Source organism: Embiotoca jacksoni, unplaced genomic scaffold (genome assembly GCF_022577435.1).
Source record: "Embiotoca jacksoni isolate LCO1_2020_lvr unplaced genomic scaffold, fEmbJac1.0.p SCAF_16, whole genome shotgun sequence".
NCBI lineage: Eukaryota > Metazoa > Chordata > Actinopteri > Embiotocidae > Embiotoca > Embiotoca jacksoni.
In genome coordinates, this window is record NW_027185296.1 from 539,747 (window position 1) to 566,680 (window position 26,934).

At 42.1% G+C, this 26,934-nt stretch overlaps 4 protein-coding genes across 4 annotated transcripts in view; 2 read left to right on the forward strand and 2 right to left on the reverse strand.

Moving 5' to 3' along the window:
* Positions 1–8,452, forward strand: part of p3h2 (prolyl 3-hydroxylase 2) — a 56,790-nt gene extending 48,338 nt beyond the window's left edge. Inside the window, exons 5-15 of the mRNA XM_069150028.1 lie at positions 378–505; positions 2,898–2,987; positions 3,402–3,442; positions 4,122–4,213; positions 4,322–4,449; positions 4,570–4,665; positions 4,949–5,099; positions 5,441–5,558; positions 5,698–5,773; positions 6,394–6,534; positions 7,210–8,452. Of these exons, the coding sequence (XP_069006129.1) occupies positions 378–505; positions 2,898–2,987; positions 3,402–3,442; positions 4,122–4,213; positions 4,322–4,449; positions 4,570–4,665; positions 4,949–5,099; positions 5,441–5,558; positions 5,698–5,773; positions 6,394–6,534; positions 7,210–7,302 (1,154 nt within the window). The 3' untranslated portion in view covers positions 7,303–8,452. The remainder of the gene's footprint in view (positions 1–377; positions 506–2,897; positions 2,988–3,401; positions 3,443–4,121; positions 4,214–4,321; positions 4,450–4,569; positions 4,666–4,948; positions 5,100–5,440; positions 5,559–5,697; positions 5,774–6,393; positions 6,535–7,209) is intronic.
* Positions 8,453–8,558: 106 nt separating this feature from the next.
* Positions 8,559–13,353, reverse strand: ccdc181 (coiled-coil domain containing 181). The gene is made up of 6 exons (XM_069150029.1): positions 13,149–13,353; positions 11,835–11,945; positions 10,464–11,456; positions 10,188–10,334; positions 9,896–10,053; positions 8,559–9,219 (listed from the first exon to the last, which is right to left on the reverse strand). The coding sequence occupies exons 2-6, from the start codon at positions 11,934–11,936 to the stop codon at positions 9,048–9,050; spliced, it is 1,572 nt and encodes a 523-aa protein (XP_069006130.1). The 5' UTR covers positions 11,937–11,945; positions 13,149–13,353; the 3' UTR covers positions 8,559–9,047.
* Positions 13,354–14,225: 872 nt separating this feature from the next.
* Positions 14,226–19,406, forward strand: cpox (coproporphyrinogen oxidase). The gene is made up of 7 exons (XM_069150031.1): positions 14,226–14,922; positions 15,206–15,349; positions 15,553–15,663; positions 15,778–15,919; positions 16,815–17,033; positions 18,527–18,631; positions 18,733–19,406. Exons 1-7 carry the CDS (start codon positions 14,358–14,360, stop codon positions 18,815–18,817), a joined length of 1,371 nt encoding a protein of 456 aa, XP_069006132.1. The 5' UTR covers positions 14,226–14,357; the 3' UTR covers positions 18,818–19,406.
* A 559-nt stretch (positions 19,407–19,965) lies between these two features.
* On the reverse strand, positions 19,966–26,398 carry prrg1 (proline rich Gla (G-carboxyglutamic acid) 1). Its single transcript, XM_069150032.1, has 4 exons — positions 26,297–26,398; positions 25,356–25,396; positions 23,539–23,699; positions 19,966–22,648 (listed from the first exon to the last, which is right to left on the reverse strand). Exons 2-4 carry the CDS (start codon positions 25,363–25,365, stop codon positions 22,184–22,186), a joined length of 636 nt encoding a protein of 211 aa, XP_069006133.1. The 5' UTR covers positions 25,366–25,396; positions 26,297–26,398; the 3' UTR covers positions 19,966–22,183.
* Positions 26,399–26,934: the final 536 nt, after the last annotated feature.

Here is a 26,934-nt window from a genome sequence, read left to right on the forward strand (position 1 = left end):
ATATGTGTTGATTGCAGGTAGGCAGTATAGGACGATCCTGCCGTACATTAATCTCATTTTATCACTGACATCCTTCTGTTGTAACCAGCAACTCCTCGTGTGTGTGTGTGTGTGTGTGTGTGTGTGTGTGTGTGTGTGTGTGTGTGTTGTTTCCACTATGTCAACCATGTCAAAGTGCAGCTTTTTTGCTCCACTGTAGTAATAGTTTTGGAATGTCAGCCCTGATAAATGCGTTTCCACATTTCAAACGCCGGCCATCCAGGAAATAAGTGAAGCACTCTTCATGTGTTTTTGTGATTGGAGCTTAAATATATTCATATGTAAACCGCAAAGAGAAACTCCCTGAAAGTGCTTCTTGTCTGTCTTTCTGTCTGCAGTGGACAGGGTGGAGGAGGCCCTGCAGTGCGCTCTGACCTACCTTTTATTCCACGATGGAGAGGAGTTCTTGACGGACAATGTTGACTACTACAGTGAGGTGCTGGGACACGATGGCGAGCCGCGACAGGTCAGGATTTGTTGTTTCATGTAAAGGGGTTGATGGTTTCGAGATACAGTACATACCAACATGGGTGTTTCTGAAAATGAACATCTCATTTTTATTTTTACAGGGACTATATTTACTGAAAAGAGCAATCTCATCACGAGGACAGTTTGAAGGAATGGTGGATCTTTGTAACTGGTTTAATGAATGAATGAGGGAGAACATTTGCAGATGAAGTGATATGATAATACTTCACTGGGACTTTTCAATACTAGAGGTTTATGAGGTAAAAAAAAATAAAGGTATACAGATGTGTAGAAAAACAATGAAACACATGTTGAAATAGAATAATAATATTAAAAAATTGAGAAGAAAAATTTTAAGTAGACATGTTACCAGTACATTTGCAAAGAAAAGTTTACATATTAAAACAGTTTTGAATATATAGATTATCTGCCGAACCAGACACAATGTGGAAAGATGCTACAGATTTGACGGACTTAAACAACAGCTTATTCTCCTTGGATAGTTGGCTTGTTAAAATGACCACAAACATTATGAAGACTAGTATTACCAGACTTAACAACATACGCTGGAGCTTTATCAAGTATTCAATATCAAAATGTATTCTAAAGTGCACTCGGTGTAATGAGGCTAAAACTGGAATAATGTGAGCAGATCTTTTGGCCTCAGGCAGCAGAGATTAAAACAGAGCTTTGGGCGATTTATTAAAAACTAACAAAAAAAAAATCAAAAGTAGATGGAATTACAGTAATATAACAAGGACTGTGGGGGAGAAACTGCAGAAGAAAAGGAGGGACATGCAGGCAGGGAGGAGATACTGGAGAGGAAAAGTGTGGATTTGAGGGAAGTAGAGGAGACAAGAGGCAGCAGGCCATTCGCTGTATTTCTTGGACAGAGTTACTACTCGCCACTTGGCAGGAGTTTCCTCTTAAAGTTTGCTTTTCACTTGTGTATGTTCTCTGCCCAGCTGGAAGTATTGAGCACATTTTGCTACGTCACTGTGTTTACGACAAAAGTTTTCCTCCTCCAGGCTCATCATCATCAGGAGTAATTAAAGTCTGTCTGACCACAAGAGAAAATGTAATTATGTCTGGCCACTCTTCAGCGACTTCAGCCCTGAGAAGATTCCCTAAACTCTGATCAGCTGCTTTGGAAAGTCAAGCAGTGTCTTGTTCGAGTCCCCAGTACACAACCTCTTTTTCCTAGAAAACCTGGTACTCATTAGAGCGAGCACAGATCCCAGCAGGACTGTGAAAACGTGTCGGTGTGTGTTGCTAGCATTGAGTATGTGTGTGTGAGATAAAAACGGAGAGCCAACATGCTTTTGTTTTTGTACTCATAGCTTACATTTTCCGAGTTCTCAAATCTATCCAGCCCCGCCAGTTTACAGTTGGCCCTCAGATTGCCTCCTCTCTCTGCATCCTCTCTCCCCCGAGCCTCAGGGAGCTCATTTACAGAGCCCTATAGATGTCAGTGCCAGGCCCGACCTTCCTCCCTGCCAAAGAATCCTGCCTGTCAGGAACTCTGGTGGAGGAAAAGTCGTGTCAGTGTCCCGCAGAAGCCTCGTCAACAATTTGAGGGTTGTTTGCATTAAAAATGATGGAAAAGAGGACTTTTTTTTGTAAACCACAACAAGAAAAATGCTACTGGCCGCTCAAGTTTCATAATACTCATCATCATGGCCTCACTCCCTCTGAAGTTTTGTTTAAAGCCATTCAAAAACTGTTTTCATTAAATAATGGCCCTGCCAACTGTGTTTCTGCTTACTATCTAAAATAAGGGATCTTTATCAATTATATTTGTGCATTAATACATGAATCACAATGATACCACAGCTCTGTCAAAATTCACCTTCATGCGAAGCAAAAAGCAGTACCCAGTGAGTTATTTTAGGCTCGAGAAATGGCTTCCATTTAGGTTTTTACTCTGAAGGAGGAAGTGGTAATTAGGGTGTCCCTCTCAGAAGACTAAAAGAGAGAAAGCTATCACTCTTATTTGTCCTGCCAGATGAAAGATGAAACTAATTCTGGTTTCCTTTATTTGGGCTGTGAGAAAGTGCAGGAGAGGAATAACCTGGAAAAGTTATGGTGATGAGCTCTGATTATTTAAGATTGATATTTTTGTCCCTGATGACATTTTGAATATGGGAGGACATTATTTGCACTCATCTCAAAAAAGCTCTGGAAACAGATTTAAAAGACAAGTCTCATAGATGATACAATGGTATGAATATGGGACATTTCTTTGTGCTGCAGTTAGACATGTTATTGTATTATTCTTATATTTTGCTTTTACCAACATACCAATAACATAGGAAACTGTGTGTGTGTGTGTGTGTGTGTGTGTGTGTGTGTGTGTGTGTGTGTGTGTGTGTGTGTGTGTGTCCCCACAGGAAGCGGCATGGTACCTAAGGAGGCACAAACAAGAGCTGGAGCTCCTTCTGATTGGCAGTAAAACTATGGGTGTGGAATTCACTGAAGGGGTGAGTTAACAAATGAAAGCTACGTCCTTTTAATTCTCATCTTTTGTCTGGAAATGAGAGGAGATTTTTTTATTTAATGGACAGTTATTCCTGAGTCAGTCCACATGTCTCTGATGCACAGCAGATCTCCTGCTGGGTGTGTAACAGCCTTTCTGTGCCCCTGCTGCTGCTGACTCAAAGCAGGGTAACAGGTGTCTGGCACACAGCCCCCCAGTGCACCTCTGTCTGCCCAGACAACACCACCACCTGCTGGTCACACTAAGACATGCCATATTTCACAATTCGCTGACATCACATATTTTGCAAAAAATGTGAGAGGACAGTCTGTGGTGGATTCTCACTTAATTCTTGTCAGCAACGTTTCTAAAAGTATCAAATGCACTGATTACTGTGATCTCTTTGTCTTTCTTGCAGAATTACTGGAGCAGCACAGGTGGAAGAGATAACTCAAACAGGTAAAATGGTGACAAAAGTGTAACATAATGTGTACTCTTCAATACAGGTCAAAGGTGTCCTGTAGTAGCAAAAACTGCTGATGTTAAAATGTAAAAACAGCTATAACCAGTAGTTTTAAAATACAGTGGATCATAAATAATGTGAGAAGAACTCAGAGAATTTGCAGTTTCCAGATGAATGTCTTATTTGAACTAACTGCACTGGTTTTCTGACTTTACTTTCTGGTTCACACTCACCGCTCTCGTGGTGTCATTATTGGCTGCACCAGGCAGCTGTTCATAAGATCCTGCTGTATACACCCTCCTCAGCACAAAACAGCAAAAAAAAAGTTTTAGCTGGTGAACATAGAGGAGCTTTTAGACAGATATTTTTATTTTCTAAGGACTGGGTGGAGACTTAAGCAGAGCTAACAAGAATGCCAGTATTTGTATTCATGAGGTGCACACAAATATGACTTCACATATGATAATGTTTCTCTGTGTGTACAAGATCTGAAAAACAGTTTTCTAACAAGTTCAGCACAGGATTTATGATAATAAATAAATTATTGCTAATATATTTGTGTTCACAGCGTGTTTCTGCTGCCCCACAAGTGGCCAAAATAATCAGTTATTACAGTTTAAAATAATATTTTTGCACCTTATGACAAGTTGTACTCACTGTTCTCTCATCTCTCAGGATTCCTTCTGGTACAGACGGCTGGATGGAGTATGTTCCCATCTCAGAGAAGAAAAATGTCACTGTTGCTGCTCTACAGCAGCTCAAAGAAGGTAAACTTTTGCTTTGAGTTTGTTGCGGGAGGTGAACCAGAATGGGAGTTAAACTGCAAAGAAGACAACATGTCGAATGCTTTAAACACTGTGCTGTGATCTGTGTAGGTGGCCCTTTGGTATATGACAGTGTGAGGCTGGTGCAGAACTCTGCAGCCTTGAACGGGACCCAGCGGGTGCTCCTGGATCATGTTATATCTGAGGAGGAGTGCACAGAGCTCAGACACCTAGCACACGTAAGGACATTACAAAGTGTTTGTAAAATAAAGACTGGAACTGTCATGGAAAACAATGAATCTCTGCTTTTAGCGTATTCAGCGTGGGAACTTATTTATGGCTGTATTCTCTTCTTCCAGGCTGTCACCATAGCAGGAGACGGTTACAGAGGGAGGATGTCTCCACACACTCCCAATGAGAAGTTTGAAGGAGCCACTGTTCTCAAAACCCTGCAGGTACAAAAACAAGTCAACTTAAACAAGTCCCGTAGTTACACTGCATGATTTCATCTCTCAAATTATTTTTAAAGTTACAACAAGCTTCTTTTAAAGAAAATTAGATCTTTGATCTAAAACGGAGAAATTGAAATTCATACAAACTGATCAGGATTATCGCCTCAGTGGCTTTATCATAAAGAATACATCATAGACGATATTTGTTTTCTTTTCACCCGTGCACCATCTTTTTGGATTTCTTGTTTGACTGCCTTTCATAATCTCTCTTTTCTCCTCCCTGCAGTATGGTTACGAGGGCCGAGTGCCAATGAGGAGCGCTCGCCTGTTCTACGATACTAGCGAGCGAGCAAGACAAATCGTCGAGTCGTATTTCATGCTAAACTCCACTCTGCACTTCTCCTACACACACCTGGTGTGCCGGACAGCCATCACAGGTCACTCATACACAGAAACCCATGTCACGTGACGCCAAAACATAGATACAGTCATTTTGGTATTGTGTCTTTAATTGATACTTCTAGTCAATGAGTCCAGCAGCAGAATAAGGTTAAAAACCCCTACCTTACACTACTAGACTAGACAGTTATCCAAAAAGGAAAGCCATAGCAGTCCAACAATAGACTTAACAAATGCTCCTTACCTTAACTTACCATATTGTAGGATAGTGTAAAGGCATGAAAACATGGCAAAAACATGGAAATGTGCTGTAAAAAAATGCATACAATCTTTCATATGATATGTATTAATGCTTTTGGTGCTCGTTATTTGTTCTTAGGCCAGCAAGATCACAGGAATGACCTGAGTCATCCCATCCACGCTGACAACTGTCTGCTGGACCCTGACGCCAATGAGTGCTGGAAGGAACCACCAGCATACACATATAGAGATTACAGGTATGAGTCTTCTTTTATAAAAAAAAAAACACATTGCTGTAGTAAATCTGCTTTACAGATAGTATTTATTTCTTGTTGTGGAATACGTATCAATGTCCTTGCATTGATCATTGCTTTTCTCATTTACTTCTTTTTTCAGTGCACTGTTGTATTTAAATGGAGATTTTGAAGGAGGAGAGTTCATATTCACAGAAATGGATGCTAAAACAGTCACGGTGAGATGCTTTTCCTGAGATATGAGAATAACCTCAAAATGAAAGGTTTACTGTGTAGGAAAGCAGTAAGCATGGGTCAGTCTGGAGGAAGCCGAGTTTAATATTATTGCGTGTTGTTTTTTAACATGCTATAGGGCAATGTATTTTTCATTACCAACCCAAAATGTGCATTTTATTACCAAACTTATCTAAAAAAAATAAAATAAAAACTATTCTTCAGGAATTTTGTCAATCTTAAACATTGAATTTTACACTCTGCAGGCTTAAATAGTCAAACCCCCTCTGATTTGTTGTGCTTAAACAAAAAATATGCTATGTGAGGTTAAGGTAACATCTTAAATGAGGAGTCATCACAGGTTAAACTCGTCCAGTTTGTTATTGTCACACTGCACTTCATGAGATGAAAAAACACAATATAAACACAGCAGGTATCAAAGAAAAAAAAAATTGTGATCAGATTTTGTGCTCACTCATAAATCAACTGGGGACTAACAAACTTGGCTTTTTTTTTTATCTTAACATTGAAACTGGATTTAAAGAGAATGGTGAAGTGTTTGTCTTGAATAGAAACAGATATTTTAAACTCAGTCCCTGCTCCATCTTTTTGCCATCCTCTTCAGGCATCAGTGAAACCCATGTGTGGCAGGATGGTGGGTTTCTCATCAGGAGGGGAGAATCCACACGGCGTGAAAGCCGTCACCAGTGGGCAGAGATGTGCTGTGGCTCTGTGGTTCACCCTCGATCCGCTCTTCAGAGAACTGGTAAACCGCTTCTGGGTTCATCCAAATTCTGACTTTGATTTTGGTGTCAAATACAAGTTTTAAATCTTAATAATTTACTCAAAGTTGGTTTATATTGAAGATTTTTCTTTTTCTGTTTAAAAAAAATAAAATCAGCTCTTAATGTTTTCGTTGCTTCAAAAAGAATTGCATGTCATCATGACGTGGTTTTACTTAAATTTTCCAAGTCAATCAAGGCAGCATTGTTTATATAGTGATTCATTTTTATGCCTCTGCGCTGATAACAGACATTACTGGAGATATTATTTTTTCAGTAGTACATTGAGTTTTCAGACACTTGAATGCAGCATCATTATGTGTCATCACTGACAGGTTTAGACTGGCTGTATGTAATTGTCCTCAGTAGAGTACATGTGAGCAGCATGTTAATATAGTCAAGGTGCTGCTAATTTAAATAACTGAATCTAGTGAGATGTTTAATCTACAACAATGCTGGATGATTATTTGAAAAGCAGCCAGTAACTATACTCGTGGAATAAATGTAGTGATGGAAAGAAATACAGTATTTTTATAAAGTAAGTATTTATTTTAACTTGAATATAGCTGTTTATTCTCCTAACATTTCCTTCACCGGTCTGATTCACCTCAGTCTTATTTCTCTCTGTCATTTTTTGTATTCTTTATTTTCTTCTCCAGGAGAGACTACAGGCGGACGAAGTGATCCTAGCACTGGACACACAGTCCGTGTGGGGTCAGGGCCTCAACATCAACCCCAAAGATGAACTGTAGAAGGAGAAAAAACGTCCCCCATCCTCTTTAGTGAAAGCTTTCTTTATGTTTTAACTATTTATTAAATGAGCTTTGGATCAGAACAATTCTATTTTTGTACTGTTTGAAGTGCAAGGTTATTGAGATTGTCATTTTTTGTGTTGTCAGTTATGTGTTTTTTTTCATGTCTCATCAAAACTTGAGTTTACCTTTGTTTCCTTTTCTTTTGATCCAGTCATAGCTTCCAGTTAAAAAAAAAAGGTCCAGTTCACTTACTTTTGTTTTATGTCATGATTTCCTAAAACTGTTTCATGTTTCATATAGACTGCTCATACCTGTAATCTCACTGAACTGTGAAGTTAACATTTCACTGCTTTGAGTTGTGCGTTGTTCTTCTTCTGGGCAACATATTCAATGGTTTTAATGCAAAAACACATTGTTCACCTTATTTTCAGTCGTCAGTAGTTTCAGATAAATACACTATCACAAAAAAAATATGATATTTCTGTGCCAGTAATAATTATTTTCAGAGTAGGCAGTGCACTGTGTTTATAATGTGGGTGTCTTAAGTCTGAAATATCACTCATTTAATGAATTTACGTCTGAGATCATGTTATATGCTGAATATTTTATGGTCATGCACTCTGTCTTTCCCCATGTCCAGTCTGAAACTGAAAAAGTCTTCAGTCCCTCTTGAGTCCACTTGTTCTAAAAGCTCACTTCCCTCCATTCTGGGCACACTGAGCAGAATACTGGTTTACATGTTTGCTGACATGCGGACATGGTGAGTGTGTGGTTATGTTTTACTTTTATTTATGTGTTGTTGTTTTTTAAATAATAGACAGCTGCTGTCTGCATTTAATAAGAAACTTTTTTTCATAAAAGATGCCAATCATTCCTGTTTCAAGGAATACGTATTTGTACGGTCTTGTATTTCTTTATATTTGTGTTGATGATACAGGTGACAGGTCGAGTCGTGCACTGTAAATCCAATGAAAACAAACAGAACAGAGGAACTTTGTTTTTCTACACAGATTCAAGAAGCTAACCAGAAATGTAATCCTGATGTTTTAGGAGGTTGGCCACTTTTGTTCACTGATATTTAATTGTGAAATGCTGTAGCACACAAAAATGTATGTGTACATGCCTATGAATTAAAAATATAATATTCCATGTCTATATATAATTGTGTGTTTTTGTTTTATTTATTCATGTCATATAGTGCAGTGTGAAACATCAGAACAAAGATTGCTTTTAATATGAAGAAACAGGGATATATTTCATCACTCTACTGTTACATCTGTTCAAGTAACTTTATAGCCTTTGTATGTATCCTTGTACAACGTATTATATTTATGTAGCAAACACGCTGTGATAAAAGGCATACCGTACGAAATGGTTTAGCTCTCTCTGCACATCACTGCAGTCTGAGTTCCATTTAAAGTAAAGTGCATCTGCCACTACATAAAACTCAGTAAAAAAATACATTCACTCAATACATTTGATCACACCTGCAGTTAATGTTACTTCATTATTTACTCAGGTCTGAGTAGAGGTCATGGTGGTGTACTTCAGAAAAATTCTGAAACACAAAAGGAATAGTAAAAGAAAGCCCAGAATAAACACTACTTTATGTTGCACGCTGACTCTTGTGTTGTTCAGTCCGTGGTTAAATTACTGTAGGAGTCTTCCCGTCATAACAATCAATTCTCATCTATTTTTGGTTCTTGTGAGGTGATGTTGTGTCTGAGGGTAGGTTGTGTGGTTCAGAATCGGTAGGCCAGCTGTTCGGTGAACCTGAATGTCTTGGTTTCATTGACGGTACACAGCAGGTCCCTCGTGCGTCGGGCGCGCCGCTCCTCCAGCACCAACCTGCGGGAGTGCTCTCGAGATGCCTGCTGCTCTGCTTGCTTCTCCAACCGCTTCCGCTTCAGCCACCTGAGGACGGGAAGAGGACGGTGAACATCAGGGGGGAAATCAATGTCAGCTGGGAGAGGTTGATGTAGTTGTCGCTTATTGCCAGCTATTCAAAAATGCTCTCTGTGAGATTTAAGTGTTTTCGGGTTTTTCCATTAAACCCCCAAAACATCAGTAATTTCAACACTGACTCCCTCTATACTTACTGGGATTTGAATCTGTCACAAAACTTTCACCTTGAAAAACCCAGATGAACTCAAACCAGAAAAACAAAAGGGGTAAGGTTTACTTATCTCTACTCTAGATTTAGATTAGATTTAGATTTGAACTTTATTAATCCCACAGTGGGGAAATTCGGTCGTCACAGCAGCATAGAAAAACAAAAGGTGCACACAATATGAACAAATTTACAAATATGTATAAGATATAAGAAATGAGACAGATACAAAATAATTATTTTAGAAAGAAATAAGAGCAATGAATAAATACACACACAGACTATATACGCACATTTAAAAAAAAAAAAAAATACAGTTTGGGATGAATGGAAAAAAATGACTACTGTTTCTTGCTTGTGTGGAAACCTTTATCTACACTGCAGCTGCTATGTAATGTAAGATGTGAAACCCTGACATCATCAAACAGTCAGGTTTTAAGACAGCAGGATTTAAATGAAAATAATTTACGCTGAACTCACAGTTTGAAGGCACGTTCACACTCCTTGCGGCTGTGTAGGAGGTAACAACTGTCCTCCTCGAGTTTCTTCAGCTCCACGAGCTGCTTCTCTTTCTGCTGCTGCTCCTGCTTCCTCTGAAGCCACAGCCTGAAGGTATCCTCCGGGTCACTGGAGTCTTTCTGTGAGAGGAATTCACAAACAATCGTGAGTTTTTTCCAAAACATTGTCATATTCACTGTGTAGAGCTTTATTTCTTTCACGTAAACTGTAAATTTGTGTTTTAGCAGGTAGGTGTGCCCCCTTGTGGCCGTACTTTAGAACTCATCCTCTCTATCTCCTGGGCTCGGTGGATCCTTCTCTCCTCCTGAAACTGCTCTCTCTTCCTCATCAACCAGGCTTTGAACGCCAGCTCGTTCTCCTGCCTCTTCAGCTCTTCTTCCTCATGCTTCCTCTCCTCTGCCTGGCCGGCAAACACAAAGAGAAGGGGAGGCATTGAGTAAGAAGTTGTCACCAAGGGGTAGACCCCGCCTTAAAAAGAACAGCTTTTTAGCTGTCAATAATCATCTCACTTATTATGTGCCTCCCTTACCTCTCTTGCCAGCTTCTCCTTCCTCTCCTGGATCTTCTGCAGCAGCTCTTTCTGCTGGGGGGAGAGGGTGTATGTGGCCTGGCAGGGCGACCCGGTGGCGGACTGCACCCGCCGCTTGTTGCTTTTCCTCTGGCTGCCTCTCTGGCTGTGGCTGGCTGAGCTGGGCCTGCTCCTGGGCTGCGCTGGAGGTCTCGGGGCCCGAAGGTAATCGATGCTCTGGTGTAAAGAGGAAGAGCCAGCCCGAAGGCGAGAAGAGGAGGAGGATCTGTGGGTCTTAACAGGGTCCACGTACTGCTCCGGGACACATGGGGAAGAGAGTGAAAAGTCATTGAAGGTTTTTGCTATCGGAGGGAGAAGGTGTTGACTCTCCACCTCTTTCAGGCTAATAAGGTCAAATTTGCCATCCTTTTCTACGAGGACTCTGCCCTCCTTTATCCCATGCCCTCCCTCACCGCTCTCCTCAGCCCTTCCCGAGCCTCCATATCCCCTGCTTACATCACGAGGGGAAAGTTTTAGCTCAGACAGCTTCCCTGACACTTCAGTATCTGCCTCTGCGTCCTTGGCTCTATCTTTGCTGCTTTTCCCTCCTTCTGCATCACCACTATTGGCATTTCTCTCAAACTGCAGTGGAGGCACCACTAGGTCCACCAGCGTCTCTTTAAAATGCAGCCGCCTGTGTCTCGTCATGTTTGGAGCCTCCTGGTCTTGCAGCTCAAGGTTAGCCTGCTGGATTTTCTCCAGAATGTACTTCTTCTCCTCGTCTGTCTGGTCATCCGTCCCTGGAGGAGGTGGCACGACAGGTGATGATTTACTGGGGCTGTCTCTGTCCGAGTCAAACTCCAGCGGCTCCATAGGAGATGGCCACCTCTCTTCATCTTCTTCCAACTGCTCTGTTTTGTTTCCTCTCTTCCCCTTTCTTTTCCCTCCTTGTTGTTTCTCATCCTCCTCCAGTTCTTTGTCGATTTCGGCCTCTATGTCCTTGTAGTCCGGACCCTGCGGGGCGGATAAGGCAGACACACTCTGCGTCCATTAATCAGATTCGAATGTTAATGAAACAGCACCGTCAATACTTAGCGGGTGATAAACGTGCTGGTGTGATAACAGATATGTTTAACTTTGTTCATCAATATTGCATCCGTTAGTGGCACAGTAAAAGTACGCCGCTGTATGTCAACAGCATAGGTTTCACATGTAAACAGTGAGATGTGCCAGCTCGGGTAACTCAACACTATTCACTGTCACACTTTCACAGAGCAGGCTCAGAGACACGTGCAGCGCCCAGGCTGCTAGCTGGGTGATAAACAAAAAGTAAAAGTAGAAAGACGAGGTGCAATCAACCTGTCCACTCGTCTTGTACCATGCCAGACTTACCTGGTCCTCACTTCGCCCTTCCTCACTGATCAGCCAGTCCAAATCCTTCTCAAAGTCGTCTTCATACTCCTCCTGAGACTTTGTGCAAACGCCCACACTCATTGTCTAACACTTGGAGAAGGGCCAAGAAGACAAAATGTAGGTATTATTTAGTTTTTCCACGCGAGTCCTGACCAAAATGCTGCCGCATCTTCCGGCCAGAGTTTTCTGGGCCAATTCATTCACTGATAAAACAACTCCTAATGATTTGGGATTTAGTGGCGCCATTACGCCAGAATTACTTCTTGACCCACATTTGGTCCATGAGATGGTATCTCAAATATATTCATGATCTCAGACGTTGAATTCTAACATTTTGGTGATCCCATGACATTTTCTCTTGAATCAATCTCACATCAGGACTGTTTAACGACATAATGAATAAAGCTGGGGATGTTAGACAAATGTAGACTATATCTATTATCAATTTCATAATTTTTTTAAATTAATGCCAAAATATAATTACAATGAAAAAAGTAACACTTTGCCAAAACTTATTTATTATTTAGATTTATTTTCCGCGAGGTTTTTGCCAATTAAGGCAGTCAATAATGGCTCTTGGATGAGTGAAAATGCTGCTAAATATTCAATGACCGGGACAAATCAGGATGGTGACAGACATGAAAATACAGTACATCTTACTACAGAAAGATCATAATATCCATCATGGTCCATCTATTTGGATAAGCAAAATGACAAGACAATTTGGTGTACACCAAATCACAAGCTGAATATTATAAATTATACATTTATTATTATTTATTTTTTTTAAATTTTATTTTACAGTGGCATCAATAAAATCCAAAATAAATCCATCCCATCTCTACCATCCAGGCCACCCTTCCCTTAAAAGTACTTGCATGTATTGGTTGTTATACAGGACATGTGTCTGCGTTTTGTCGTCATCTACTGGACAGAAATTAGTACTGCATGATGAGCAGAAAACTATTATTCTTGTTTTTCTTTATCCCAAATAAGCCTGTGGCTCTCCTACTGACCTGCTTGTTGTATTTACTGTAGCTTTTATATCAGTATATCTGCTGTAACTCGGAACACCTTTGATCTGCTTCAAGACAGGCTGTAACACAGATAGACTGTAATCCTATTTATTTGCATGGCCCCTGCGGTTTATATAACCAAGCAGGACAGAGAGCGAGCTGCAGAGCAGAGTCTGCGCCCACAGGGATCACGTTAATCAGGTTTCTTGACTAATGGGGACAAATAGCGGCAAAACTAAACAAATTGATAAAGCGCCATAGTTGTTATTAAACTCACCAGCTGAAGGTTCTCCCGTAGTTTGCCCGTTTAGTTATAAACCGTGAAAGAACATATCCAGCCCGGTTGTCCTCTGACTATCACTCCGTCTAAGTGGCCCACATTGCGCCCGACGGTGAGCGGAGCGACACCTGCGCACATAATCTGCTTCGAGTCCTTCTACCGCACTAAAAGGTTTAATAGACATGTCGTCATGGAGACCAACAACACGCTTTACTACTTGCGCATGCGTACGCAGTTAACACCCCGTCAAAACTCATTCACTACTTAAATAAAATCTCCATGTACACAGTGTAAACAATGGGGGAACAACCCCGTGGTATTCAGTGAAAAGGTTTACTGCAGTCTTCGAGGAATGTTTAAAAGATTACTATTAAAAAAAATTAATAAATTAAAAAAAAACCGCTCTTGTGTATTTAGGATATAAATAGCAGTTAAGACATTCAAAATTATGCTAGAGTTACAATAATGACAGTAACTTGTTCTCCAGACATATAGCGGTCAACCCACTTTAACTGCAAGCAATAACAAATATTCAGGTTTATTATTAAGTAAAGTCATTATTTGAAGTGGGCCTAAAGACTCCAGATTTTAGAAAATAGATTAATGCCCCCCCATCCCCAGGAAAATATTTACCAGACATTGCTCAAAGCGTACAACATAAGAATAAAATCAAAATAAAAACTATGGGTTGATTCAATCTAGCAACAACCGTGGATCCTTTCGTGGCTATCTTATTCAAAACATGTTGACTGCACGTGAAAGACCAGTCAGTAAACTCAGATGACTTGTTGAAAGATAATGGTCCGATAAGAATTCAGGTTATAGGTCAACATATTTTAATTACAGACCGGGAAACGGTCGAAACAGTCGAGAAAATGACAGGTGCCTGAATTCGTCCTCATTTTATTCCCTTACGTCCGTCGGACGCAGAGCACATGAGAAGTCCTTGAATGTAACATTTGTGTTCAGGCGCGCTGCACTCTGCGTCTTTGTAGTTTACTGCAGTCTTTCAGCGCTCTGAACTCAGCACGGCGAACGAGAGAACTACATTTCCCCTATTTCCTCGGCACCGCCCCCCTCTTGACCGGAAGCACCGCTGATAGCACGTAGGCACAACTTCTGATAATGTTTTGAGGAGTTATTAGGTACGCATTAATCGGGAACGGCCGCCACGCACTTGGACTGAAGCGGGTGTTACTCCTTCAAATGGCCACCATTGTCTTTTGCTCGGTAAACAAAACGGCTCAGGCTGCAGCGAGACGCTGTTTGAGTTCACGTTTGAAGCGGCTTGCCAGTTCGGGAGAGCCCGGTCTGCGTTTATCCTCCACTGCTCACGGCCCGCCGGTGACTTTGCTCCCGGGAACGAGATGGTTTTCCAGGGGTACCAGCGTGCGGCTGATGTCCCACGGGGCCGCGGGCAGGTCGGCAGCCGGGCGAACCAGGAGGGGAGCCCTGGTGCTCAGTGGAGCCGCCGCAGTCACGGCAGCGGTGGCGGGGTTTTTGGCCAACGCTAACCACTTCCAGCGCGCGGAGATGGCAACGAGAGTCTCCCACGCCGTTGAGGAGAAGGAGCGAGAGAGGGGTATGCTGGAGAGATGCCGGGAGTTCATGTCTCTTCCGGTGACTGATATTAATGTGCTGCAGGGGAGGAAAGAGGAGATGCGTACGAGGATGGAGGTGTTGATCATGGAGACGCAGGCCGAGTTTTGCAGAGCCCTGGAGGAGGTGGACGGTGGGACGTTCAAGGTGGACCGGTGGGAGAGGAAGGAAGGTGAGGTGGACTTGCCTCATGGTACCCTCAGAAGTTAGATGACAGCAAAACGAACCTATTTTGCATTTTACGCAAATTATTATTTAAAAAATTTCCCCTCGGGGATTAATAAAGTATATACCTACCTACCTACCTATCAGAGTTAAAAAAAAAAAAAAAATCTCCAATCACTGGTGCTGCATGGTTTTGTGCTGAGAATAACAGATGCGGACAAGAAACAAAACGGCTTGAATTAATCTTGTGTTTTCATTCATTCCTTTCTGACCCTGTGATTCTGTGTCAGGTGGCGGAGGAGTCAGCTGTGTGATGCAGGATGGAAAGGTGTTTGAGAAGGCAGGAGTCAATGTGTCAGTGGTGTTCGGGAACCTGACCGAGGAGGCTGCAAAGCAGATGAGGAGCCGAGGAAAAGTCCTCAAAGGGAAAGATGGTAAGTCGTAATGGTCTGGTATTTGCATGATTTTAGCGTGTGGTGACCAATCCTTTTACCTGGCACTTCTCTGTTGCACCTATTAACACAGTTCTGGCCTTTGTACTTTACATTTGTTGGAAGAGGCTCCGAATGACAATGAAACATGCCTCAACTGTGTCTATGCTAGAGCTTTTACATTGCACTCTCTTGTTTTCTTCCAGGTAAGCTGCCATTTTGTGCCATGGGAGTGAGCTCTGTCATCCACCCCAAGAACCCCCATATTCCCACTGTGCACTTTAACTACAGATACTTTGAGATTGAGGAGGAAGATGGTGAGTGTCGGTCCTTTATGACAGCAGTTGTGTCTCGGTGTCAGTGACACTATTGAGTATGTGAATGAATGATGACCCTTGTCTCCTTCCCCCTCGTCTTCGTGCGCGTTGCAGGCTCGAAGCAGTGGTGGTTTGGAGGCGGCACAGACCTGACTCCAATTTATGTTGATAAAGAAGATGCCTTTCACTTCCACAACACCCTGAAGGACGCCTGTGACAAGCACCACTCGCAGTATTACCCCGACTTTAAGAAATGGTACATTTTTTATTACTCCTGTGTTTGTTAAACTCCACATACGTGTGTGTGTGTGTGTGTGTGTGTGTGTGTGTGTGTGTGTGTGTGTGTGTGTGTGTGTGTGTGTGTGTGTGTGTGTGTGTGTGTGTGTGTGTGTGTGTGTGTGCGTGCGTGTGTGTGTGTGTGTGTGTACTTCAGCACGTACGCATTTGTCTGCCTGATTTCTGTTCATTAGCGTGTGTGTGGATTACAGTGGGTGTCGCCTCACTGTGGGAGCTTGATAAGAGGAAGTCTCTGCCTAAAATCTCCAGATGCAGAGAAACCGTTGAGCCTTGACGATAGCCAGTAAATGACCGGTGTGGACATGGAGAGGATGGGCGCGGTTTATCTGATGTTGCTTTTAATAAGTAAAATCCTGTCAACTTTATTTGAAGAACAATTTAAGGAATAATCTGACATTTTGAAAAATGTCCTTGTCTTCTGGCTGAGAGTTGGATGAAAAGATTGATACCACTTTTATTTCTGTCCATTTAAATATAAACGCACAGAGATAGCCGCTGGTTAGTTTGAGCTCAGCTGCAGAGGTCTTTCCTCTGCCTTCAGTCTTTACGCTAAGCTAAGCTAACTATGTTTTCGCTTTATATTATGGGCAGCGGTAAGAGTACATCTAAACTCACATTTAAATTCCTTGTTTCAATTTTACATAGCTCTACTTTTATCAACTTTCGATTATTGTCTTTACATCATTTATTTAAATGTATGCTTGGTTTTTTTTATTTTTGTGCACCCATAGCTCTGTTTGAAGTAGCTAATAGACCCCGTGCAGGTAGTTCCTCTCCCTGTTTGTGCGATTGAATGTGCAGCCCGACGTAGAAAGCGAATCATTTTGTAATCCCGTTTTTTTTCTGGTGTCCAGGTGTGACAGATACTTCTACATCCGCCACAGAGGAGAGACTCGCGGTATAGGAGGAATCTTCTTTGACGACGTGGACTCCCCGAGTCAGGAGGAGGCTTTTAGCTTCGTCAAGAGCTGTGCCCACACTGTGGTGCCCTGTTACCTGCCCATCGTATACAAACACCTCAATGACCCCTTTACAGATGAGGAAAAGGACTGGCAGCAAGTACGACGGGGAAGGTGAGTACAAGACGCGCATATGAACTGATGGCTATGAGCGAAAATGTACACATCCTTTATTTGCTTTTGCTGAGAGCAGATTTTATAAGGAGGTCTTTTTTTTTATTTTACAGCCCAATTAGTTCAGGGTCAGTAGTTCATTTGTATTTAATTGGCTAAAGCCTCATATCGCACTGCTTTTCCGCTGCACCTAAAGCAGTGTCTGCTGATCTATGTTCGGACTGACACAAGATCTGATGTTTACGAATTCATTTCAAATGAGATACTAATAATTTTTTTTTTTTTTTTTTTTTTTTTTTAATCGTTTTACGCTTGACTGCTCTGACTGGATCAGTTTGGGTTTTTGAATGTCTGTGACATTTGACATTTAAGTTCAAGTTCAATGTGTGGGTGCAGGTAGGAATTGGAGCCAACATGCGTTACAGCTTGTTAATAGTTGCAGTGAAACCAAAGCAGGCAGCCTTCTCCAGCTCTGACGCTGGCTCATTGTTTTTACTAAGCCTGCTCCTCGCCTCCACATTTCCATGCAGTAAATAAACAAGCCATTTCACTGCACTCTACTTTGGTTCGTTTACGTCAACTACTTCTACTTCCAGGCGCAATATCATTCGTTTTAGCTTCCAACATGTGAGAATTGTTGACTTGTTTGTGTTCTTTCTTTCGTGTTGCAAAGTTCTGATGGAAAGACTTTAACGCGTTAAGTGCTCTGAGTTGACTTTTATTGTTATTTGATGATTATATATGAATAAGATTTGAATTGAACTGAATTATGGCAAGTCATGTGGACAAGACTGATAATGAGGATACCGAGCTGCGCATCACTTTTGATATACAATGCAGATAGTCAATCAGGACGACATGATTCTGTGCAAAAGATTGACCGTCAACGTAGTTTTAGCATCTCTCGTGCTTTAAGTCACACCTCACTGGCATCGTTTGATCAGCTGTTTAAGCTGCGATTTTCAAACTCGATCTACTTTTATAAAGACTTCTAGCGTAATCTCAGACTCCATGCAGAGCCTGTGTGGTCTGATGATGGTGCAAATCCTGGCAGAGTTCACTGCATCTGTGGGGAATCATCTTGTGAGAGACTAACGACACAGAGGAAGTTTCTGAATAGGAAGAAGTGCAATAGTTTGCCAGGAACTGAGACGGTGATTGGATGGTTGAGGTGAAGTGGGACAAAGAAGAGGCTGGATCAGAGCGAGTGGTATGAATGAGCCCTGGCTCGGCCTCAACAATGAACGTCGGTAAACTTTGATGGTGTTCATGTTTTGTGGCTTTGCAGCTGAAAATGTAGATACATTTGAATTGGATTGTTAGCGTGGTGTGTTTATTTGTTAATCCTGAAAACAGCATCCCGAGCAGGTTTTAAATCAAGTGTGCTTTCACACGGTACTTGAAATACTGTAAAAAGAACCGAAAATATGATGTTGACGTGTCTTGACTCATTTGCGGCTGTGTGTCTACAGTTGACGTTGTGTTTGTTGCAGATATGTGGAGTTCAACCTGGTGTACGACAGGGGCGTGAAGTTTGGCTTGGCCACGCCTGGCTCCAGAATCGAGAGCATCCTCATGTCGCTCCCTCTCACTGCCAGGTAAGCGCGACACTGGTCTGAAGCAGCGGTCGTGCCGCTCTCGTGTGACGGTAGCAAGCAGTCTGTGTTGCTCGGTAACAGACTCCCTCCTTCATCCTCAGGTGGGAGTACATGCATGAGCCCGCCAAAGGTACCCGGGAGGCCGAGATGCTGGAGGTGTTACGAACCCCCAAGGAGTGGGTGTGACCACGGCGTTCACAGGTTTCCATGTCAATATGGACAAAACATCCAGGAAAACCGTCTTTGTTTTATTTGATAAAGGTCTGACCTGTTTGATGAGATCAGCAGAATTTAACCCTGCGTTTACCAAAATAATATCAATTTGCATTGCAATTGTCTGAGGAGTTTTGCGCCGGTACTTTTCTCTTTCTCCTGTTTACAATTTTTCTAATCAGCCTTGTTAACTCCTTTATCACACATTGAACGTAAGAATGTAATAATGAGACACTGTGTGTGTTAGTGACTGAGCTCTGTGCCATTGCAAGTAAAGTAAGACCAAATAATATAACTTCACAGGTGACCTGCTTTGTAGGTGATCTCACTCTGGTGATGTGCAAGTGTTTGTGTCAAATAGTAGCTGTTCTTTTTTTTCTTTTTTTTTTGCCTGTGCTAAATGTAGCTTGCTCTACTTGAAGCTGTCGGAGCTCTAGTCTCTTCTATTTGGCTTTAATGAACCACTGAAAGGGAAAATAAGAACAAACTGAGCCACCGTGTGTTTATCTTCGTCACCACTGCTATCCAATGTTAATAAATCTAGTTTTGACGTCCGAGTGCATCCGCTAACAACAATGGATTATTTTAGACGAGGCTGACTTGCTGCCTGCTGAGGCCCATTTACGATGTGGTTGGTCATTCATTTCTGGTTAATGAGTCCCCTCCTGGTTTGTTTGAACAGCCATGAACAATACTTGGATTTTGGATCATGTTCCACTGAGAGGATGAATGTGAGTCAGAGGCCAGGTGGTGACTACAAGACAGAATAATGTTTCCAAAACACATCCTCTCAAAATAAGTCTCGGGTTTTTACGCCATTTGTCCTAATGATCAACATTTACGCGTTTATCTTTTTGTTCCAGCACCGGATAGAAAGTACAACCGAGTTAAGTGCTCAAATCGGTGACCCATGTTAATGGCTTTCCTCAACTCGTGATAAATGTTTATCTATTCACCCTTTTCAGTTAATCTTTGATCCAGTTGTTAGAGACTGCAAGACGCTCAGCAATGTATTATTGTGTCGTTTGTGAATAATGATCTTTCACAGAGTGCAGGAGGGAGAAGGAGAACTGCAGAGCAAGTTCAAATGCTCACAAAACACAACTGATTGAAATGTGGAGTTCATTTTAGGTGTTTTATTACAAATAAATTCAAGCTTTTGCACAAGTCGAGGATTTATAACAAGTTCCCTTGCATTTAATGTTATATATAACATTTTGTTTGATAAGGCATTGTAAAAACAGGGCTCTGTAAGTAACGGTAAAACAACTGACCTAACCAAAATGGCTAGCCCTACCAGCACAACTCAGGTCAGTGTCATAGCAAGTGCCGATGTTCACAGGTCGACACACAAAAAAGTACAATAATAATAATAATAATCACTGCTCAAAGTCTGTGAGGTGTAGACAGGAAATAAGTGACATTTATCAGTGAAAATTAGATACATTTGGTTTTAGAGTGTATGCAGCAACACTGCATAAAGAATATGAGCACTTTTCTTCACAGGATTACAATGACATCGTTATTGCTAAGAGACGTCAAACCACACTGTCCTACTTTTCATTACACAGCTCACTTTAAGCCTAAACACAAAGTGCCTTCATTTATTCACAACCTACTGTACTATGGTTACATTAGTACCAATGCATTCCTATGCAGTAAAAAACAATCTCATTGTGAGTTTCACACATACAAACTATATACATTTATATAGAGGTGCATTACACATGCTAAACATGGACTTCATCCGTAGTGATGTTAAACACAGAATCTTCCCTCGATAACTCTTTTGTCAAAGCTCCTGTCTCTGCTGCTTTCTGTCCCACATTCTTGTGCAAGTCACTCCATAACTAGTGAAAGTGGTACAGCATAAGACTTTGTAGCTCTTCACATCCAGAAGTTACAGTTGGTTGAGGGGAAAAGGGACGAGGGGTGTTTCACAGTTAAAGCAGGCTCTGAGCAGCTGTCAGCGGCCCCCCATGTGAACGCGGGCCAGTGATCCCTGACCATCAACAAACAGTGCAGAGACCGATCTGACCTCGTGTACAGGCCGAGCTGCATGCATTACCAAGACATAAGCACATATGACACGCGTATACAAAACGGCGCCCCTTTTATAACCGGTGGCCTCATCTCAAATCTTAATCTCCAGAACATTCACAAGTGTACACTGACGTTGGACCGATGCATTAGTTTGGCACCTGAACTATTTAAACCTGCATTAAAGCCTATTTTTTGATACCAACGAGGAATTCAATTACTGATAAAGTGGAGTGATGACGAGTGATTCTCCACCGAGAATCAACACCCAACTCTGTGGCTCTATACCGTTGTTATGTTTTTTAGCCTGAACATTTACTGTTGTCTGATGCTCTTTTTTACCTCCACTTACCATTTACATTGAACACAGACAAGCCAGGGCTGCCCGCCCAGCACGAAGCAGCAAAGAGCTGAAGTACATGACTGACTGGTGAAGAATCATCTACAACAAACTGAAGACTCAGATATTTTTCTTAAGAATTAGTCAATTAAACCAGAGCTAAAAGGTAAGTATTCAAGTTGGATTAGTCAGTTGATCACAGTGTGTTGAGACTAAGGGTGCTGAATATGTGATCAGATAATTGGTTGCAATCAGATTAGCTATGTTTTAGATTATTTCTGCTCCATGTTGGTCACAAATGGCTTAATGCAACTTTAATTAGGCTGGAAATTTATGTTTTATGGTCTAAATGCTGTTTATGAATATTGCAATGCAAAATTTAGCAAAGCTTTGCAATATACAAACTCTAAAATGGAAACCATGAATACTATTTTTTAACAACAAAGTGTTCAAATTCAAAGATATTAAAAAAATAGGTACAAAATATTCACGGTTGCCCACTCAAGTCTAAAAAAAATAGGCACGAACCTTCAATAAAGCATCAGCCCAACCTCCATATACACAGAGTAGTTGTCCTTCATGTTGGCAATAAGAACCATGTTTCCTTCATGCCACATGCAACATTTGTTATGCTTGCTGACTTAAATGATCTGCTACAGTGTGCCAGCATAGATGCAACTTGAGGAGATGCAGCACAGGTGTAGACTGGTTTTGGTATTGCAATTTCACTTGCTTCTTCCTGCTCTCACTTCACCTCAATGACAAAAGGTTAGTGCAAATTTCAACATCGCTGGCTCCGGGATTTGATTGCATTAGTCCACGCACCAGACAGTTAATAGTGTTTGTGTTGTATGTGTTGAATGGGGAAGGCTGGTGATACCACAGCAGTAGCACTGCTAAACAAAAAGCTGGTCTTAGTGTGGTTAGGGCTTTTGTTGGGGTGGTAGTTAGAAACACGCTTACTTCCCTTGGCCACCGTTGACTCTAGCAGAGCTGGTGTTGACGATATCCTCATACTGTGGCGGGGGCTCTGTCTCTATTTGGACGTCTGTGTGGCCCACAGCCTCCTCATAAGATGGCGGCGGATCTCCGGCACTTCCTCTCCCCGACGTGAGCTCAGAGCCTGGGTAAGCTGGGCTGCTGTGGACACTGAGTTCTGTTTGGTCACCGTGGTGGTAATCCCTCCCCCATTGGTCCATAGAGACCACAGACAGGACGTGGTTGTGATGCGAGTGTCCCAGGCTGGGGCTGCGCTGTGAGCGCTTACGGGAGTGGCAGCGCCACACAGTGATGCCGATAGCAGCGATGATGAGCACAACCAGCAGCAACGGCACGATCAGGTAGAGCGAGTGGACTCCGCCCACCACCGTCTCCAGCCCTCCAGATGGACTGCTTTCCCGCACATATTCCTCCCAGAACCGCCTCTGCAGACAGTAGGGACAAAGTCAGGCATGTTGTCGAAACCACAAGATATCAAAGATATCAAGAATCAAGATAAGGTCCAGTGACATTCATGCCAGCTGCAGTGTAAACATGATGACAAACAACCGTTTCCTAAACTCAAGCTCAGTGCGCACACACTGCCCACTTTTTGAATATGTTTTATCTGGATTACTGCAACACAAAGGGATCAGACAACACCACCCAAACAAAAAGAGACCACATGATTGTGCACGTCCATCTGCGTGACTTTGCTCTCTGGCCTCTCACAATGGGTTTACAAATACGCCTCTGGCATGCACTGGGCTCTTCCTGCCGATAATAATCACTTCCTGAAAAAACACCCACATTCCACAAGCTACCTCTCTTGGCATAGGATTTCACTGTTAGACACATGAGACCCTGCAAAACAAAACTTTGGATTTGTATTCTTATTACAAATCGTGGGTTTGAGTTACTCAGCAGTAGTAATATTGATTTGTGGATTTTTAGCTCCACATGGGTGTCCTGTTTTCAGAGATTTCCAGCCAGCCAGTCATCTACAGGTCAAAATAAGAATGAATCAGGATAATGAAGCACAGGATAACCGAGTTTTTGAACTTGCCTGTGGGTAATTGTGTTATGGCCGTTGCTGCTTGAAATTGCTTAATTTAATGACCCCATGAGCTGTGGTGAATTTTTTTGCCTGACCGATTACAGGCCTACCGGGAAACCCGACAGCCGCTGACTGTCTCAAACCATATAATGTTAAAAAAAAAAGACCTGTCCTGACCTGTGTGGCAGGTGTTCTATTGTGCTCTACTTTTCTGCTCCTGTGTGTCGAGTCTTCAGGAGAGAAGGGATTATTTGTGTCGTGTGCCCCTTATTCTCTCACCGTCTTCTCTTCATTCTCGAAAGCTTCGCGGGCCTCCTCGTAGGTGCAGACCTCCTCACGGCACTCCCTCTGGATGTTGCCCTGCTTCATCTCCTCCAGCAGGAAGTTGGCCCTGCGCAGCCGCCGCAGCACCGAGTGGGCCGCGTCTGCAGGCAGGAACACTGGGAGGAGGGCAGCGGGAGGTGGGGGGGGGGGGCAGAGACAAAAGCAGTGAATGGGGTGAAGGATATAAGATTATGAGAAGTGCGAGAAGAAGAAGAAGAAAAAGAAAGCATGGCTCAAGATTACCAATGGAGACAAGAAAATGAGAGAAACAGAGAAGTATGGGTGACTCAGTAAGCGGAACAGCATGGGGGAGGAGGCAAAGCGGGAAGGAATTAAGCAAAAATAAAGTGTTGAAAGTGAGGCAAAAAAGGACAGAGATGCAGAAAAGAGGAAGAGAGGTGGGGACTGAAACAAAGGCGGCAGAGCTGAGCCCAGCGCTGCTCAGTGCCCACATTTCTGCATAAAAACAAAAGCTCCTTTGATTTAGGCAGCCGTCCCTACGCCACATAAGAGAAATTGGGAGAATGAACTTAGAGAGACAGAGCGCCCCTTTGTTTCAAACACCCAGAATATATACATAAACTCCCAACAGAATTTGCTCACAAGATGCCACAACATGCCCTGGGAATGTGTGATATGCGACTAAATTAACAAGTAATGGCGCCTGTGCATTTCAGAACCTAAAAGGTTCATTATGTAAAATTGAAGTCCTGTCCGATCGTACCGTTTGGTACGTTAAGATTCAATAGTGAGACAATGTAGCGTCCAGTCTGCTCTCATAGTTTAGGCAATTTGGTTGAAGTTAGTAGTTGGCTTCTTATATGTGATTGTAAAGTTAGATTGTTTGGAGCCAGTAGTGGATCACCTAAAAAATGGCAATCAGCTCAGCCTGTAGTTTACGTGACAGCTTGCTTATCTGTTCTTAACAAGACCATAGCAGCAAAAATCAACCACAGCTAAACTATATATCGACCGCGTTTAGTTTAGTTTTGTACGGTATGTGTCGCCATTAGTCGCACGAAAGATCCATTTCGATAAATAAAGTTGATAAATAAAGTTTCCTCATTGTGGTAGATAGCTCAAGGACAAGCTGCTATTTCTACTGATCTGAACTGCACATCCGCAGACAGCTAACTTACTAACACTGTCAGTAATGTTAAAAAATTATCTTCATAGGCAATGAGGAAAAGTTGCGAGTTCAGCACCAAACTTTCTCTCCTCGCCAAGAGCCGTCTCTGGCAGCAGAAAGCACCACCAATGTTCAATTCTATTTTGCCGAGTTTTCTGTTTCATTGAATCGAACACGAGGCTCGTCTGCACTCGTTTCTCTTCCTCTCCGGTTGGACTGAGGACACACTGGACAATGCAGGGACTCATCGTCGCCCCTAGATATCTGCACTTACATGTCTTTAACATAACATGAGCAAATTTATTTCTTTCACATTTTGTGGGCACTTTTAGGTAAGTTTAAAAAAAAAAAAAAAAAAAAATTCAACTAAAACTTATGAACACTACATTTTCAAGGGATGTGATCTTCACAAGTCCTTATAAGTAAAAGAAAAAAAAAAATTGAACACAATGCAGGAAAACAGGAAATTCCCCTTGGGAAAGAAGAATGGGAATTGTTAAAGGGTCAGATTCCAACGACAAACTTTTGTGTGACTCAACACCATAGTAAAGAAAAGAAAAAAAAAGAGAAGAGAAGGGTTTGTGATTAAATGTATGCGAATGCATGTGAAAATCATGAGTAACGTGTCTATAAAACAACTTACCAGTCCCCATGATTCCTGCGGGTCTGTTTGGGGTGATTTATCTGCACAAAACCAAACAAGCATTAATGTACAGCTTTGAACCTGCTGATACAAGTCAGACCGTAATTCACCAAAAAAGTCCCCCTCTAAACAACTACACCCTTTCCTTTGTTTCACTCTTAAGATAAAAATATATATATATATATATATATTTAAAAGACTCCTTTGAGTTTAACACAGCAACAACATCCCAATAACCTTTGAGAGACTGAGAAGGAGGTCATTTCAGACCAACACTTTGAAAACAATTTACTTGGAAAGTAACTCCAAGTAAAAAAGCGTGATATAATGGAAGAACAGCCGTATCAAAACATCACATCCCCTCTGGTCAACAGTCTCCTCCGTCTGGGAAAAAAAACAAAACTCTACTTTAATATTATTAGAAGACTTTTTTTTGTTTTTTTTTAGAAGCCAGGCTTTAAGGGCGTTGTTGTGCTGTGAACATGAGACATATTTGACTGAAGTGACAGTGACCAATGGCGGCTGCTGGGCAGTGTTGCACATGGATGTTACCGGAATCCTGTTGACCAAAATAGACGCCCAGCAGTGGAAACGTCCCCAACAAAGCTCCCCCCCGTCCCCGCCGCCCCGTTACAACAATGACCAGAGACACTACGGAAGGCTTCGGTCACCGATAGCTGGGCTCCACCGCGGCTATTCTCGTCCGCAAAGGCTTATGTGTCGGGTCGGAGCTGGTTAGCGCCCCGCCGCGTATTGACAAGCGGGGGATGATTTGTAGGATCGGTGCGCCTCCAGCTTCAGATAAGATTTAATGAGCAACACATGATTCAAAACGGCCGGATTTGCAAACAGAGAGGTCAAGGAGGAGTCCTCCGCTAAATATTACAGGTTTCACGTCATGTCGAAAACGTCTATTACTACAGACATAAACTTCTCTTTACCTTTTTTCGTCCCCAAAATGCGCATTAGCGATCCCTCTTCTCCTCTGTTGCCCCAGAGTTGCTATGCAGAACGCGCAGGCGCACACAGCTCTGTTTGCGACAGAGGCCTCGTTCAGGGCCCTGCCTCCTGAGTTAAAGAGACACTCCACAGTGTGAAGACGAGCGCGTTAACTTTATGAACTGCATTTAACAGAATGTCAGCAATCCCAGTGATTTTCTTAGTGTCTTGAGATAACAGTGTTCATATTTATAAGTACTCGGAGCAAAATGTAGTTTTGACATCTAATAATATCATATATAATATCAGTCAGTCCCTCTGACTGATATTATATATGACATCATTAGGTTATTAGTATTAATGCATCAGTGTGTAAGCAGCATGTTACCGTTGTAGCTGCTGCAGGTGGAGCTAGTTGAACTACTTTATATCCAGTTTTATAAACATGGACAGCAGATACATGTGAAGGGTTGTCAGATGATTTCTGGGAGAGGGATGAAGGAAGGAAGGAAGGAAGTTCTGATCCACAAAGTTTTTTTTTGACTTTTTCTCTAATCTTTGGTTTTGGCAAGATATTGGATCATTTGAAAATGTATTGAAATTAAACCATGCGAGAAGTTTAGAGGGGGAAAAAAACACG

Bases quoted from the DNA above. Each gene is read 5' to 3' on its own strand.
- ccdc181 (XM_069150029.1), bottom strand. From the start codon at position 11,936: ATGAGTGTGGGCGTTTGCACAAAGTCTCAGGAGGAGTATGAAGACGAC. The intron at 11,457-11,834 runs GTAAGTCTGGCA...TCCGCCCCGCAG, and splicing joins AAGGGCGAAGTGAGGACCAG to GGTCCGGACTACAAGGACAT. The intron at 10,054-10,187 runs GTACGGCCACAA...TTCCTCTCACAG, and splicing joins TAGAGAGGATGAGTTCTAAA to AAAGACTCCAGTGACCCGGA.
- cpox (XM_069150031.1), top strand. From the start codon at position 14,358: ATGGCCACCATTGTCTTTTGCTCGGTAAACAAAACGGCTCAGGCTGCA. The intron at 15,350-15,552 runs GTAAGTCGTAAT...GTTTTCTTCCAG, and splicing joins AGTCCTCAAAGGGAAAGATG to GTAAGCTGCCATTTTGTGCC. The intron at 15,664-15,777 runs GTGAGTGTCGGT...TGCGCGTTGCAG, and splicing joins TGAGATTGAGGAGGAAGATG to GCTCGAAGCAGTGGTGGTTT.
- prrg1 (XM_069150032.1), bottom strand. The intron at 22,649-23,538 runs GTGAGAGAATAA...TACTGTCTGCAG, and splicing joins TCGAGAATGAAGAGAAGACG to AGGCGGTTCTGGGAGGAATA.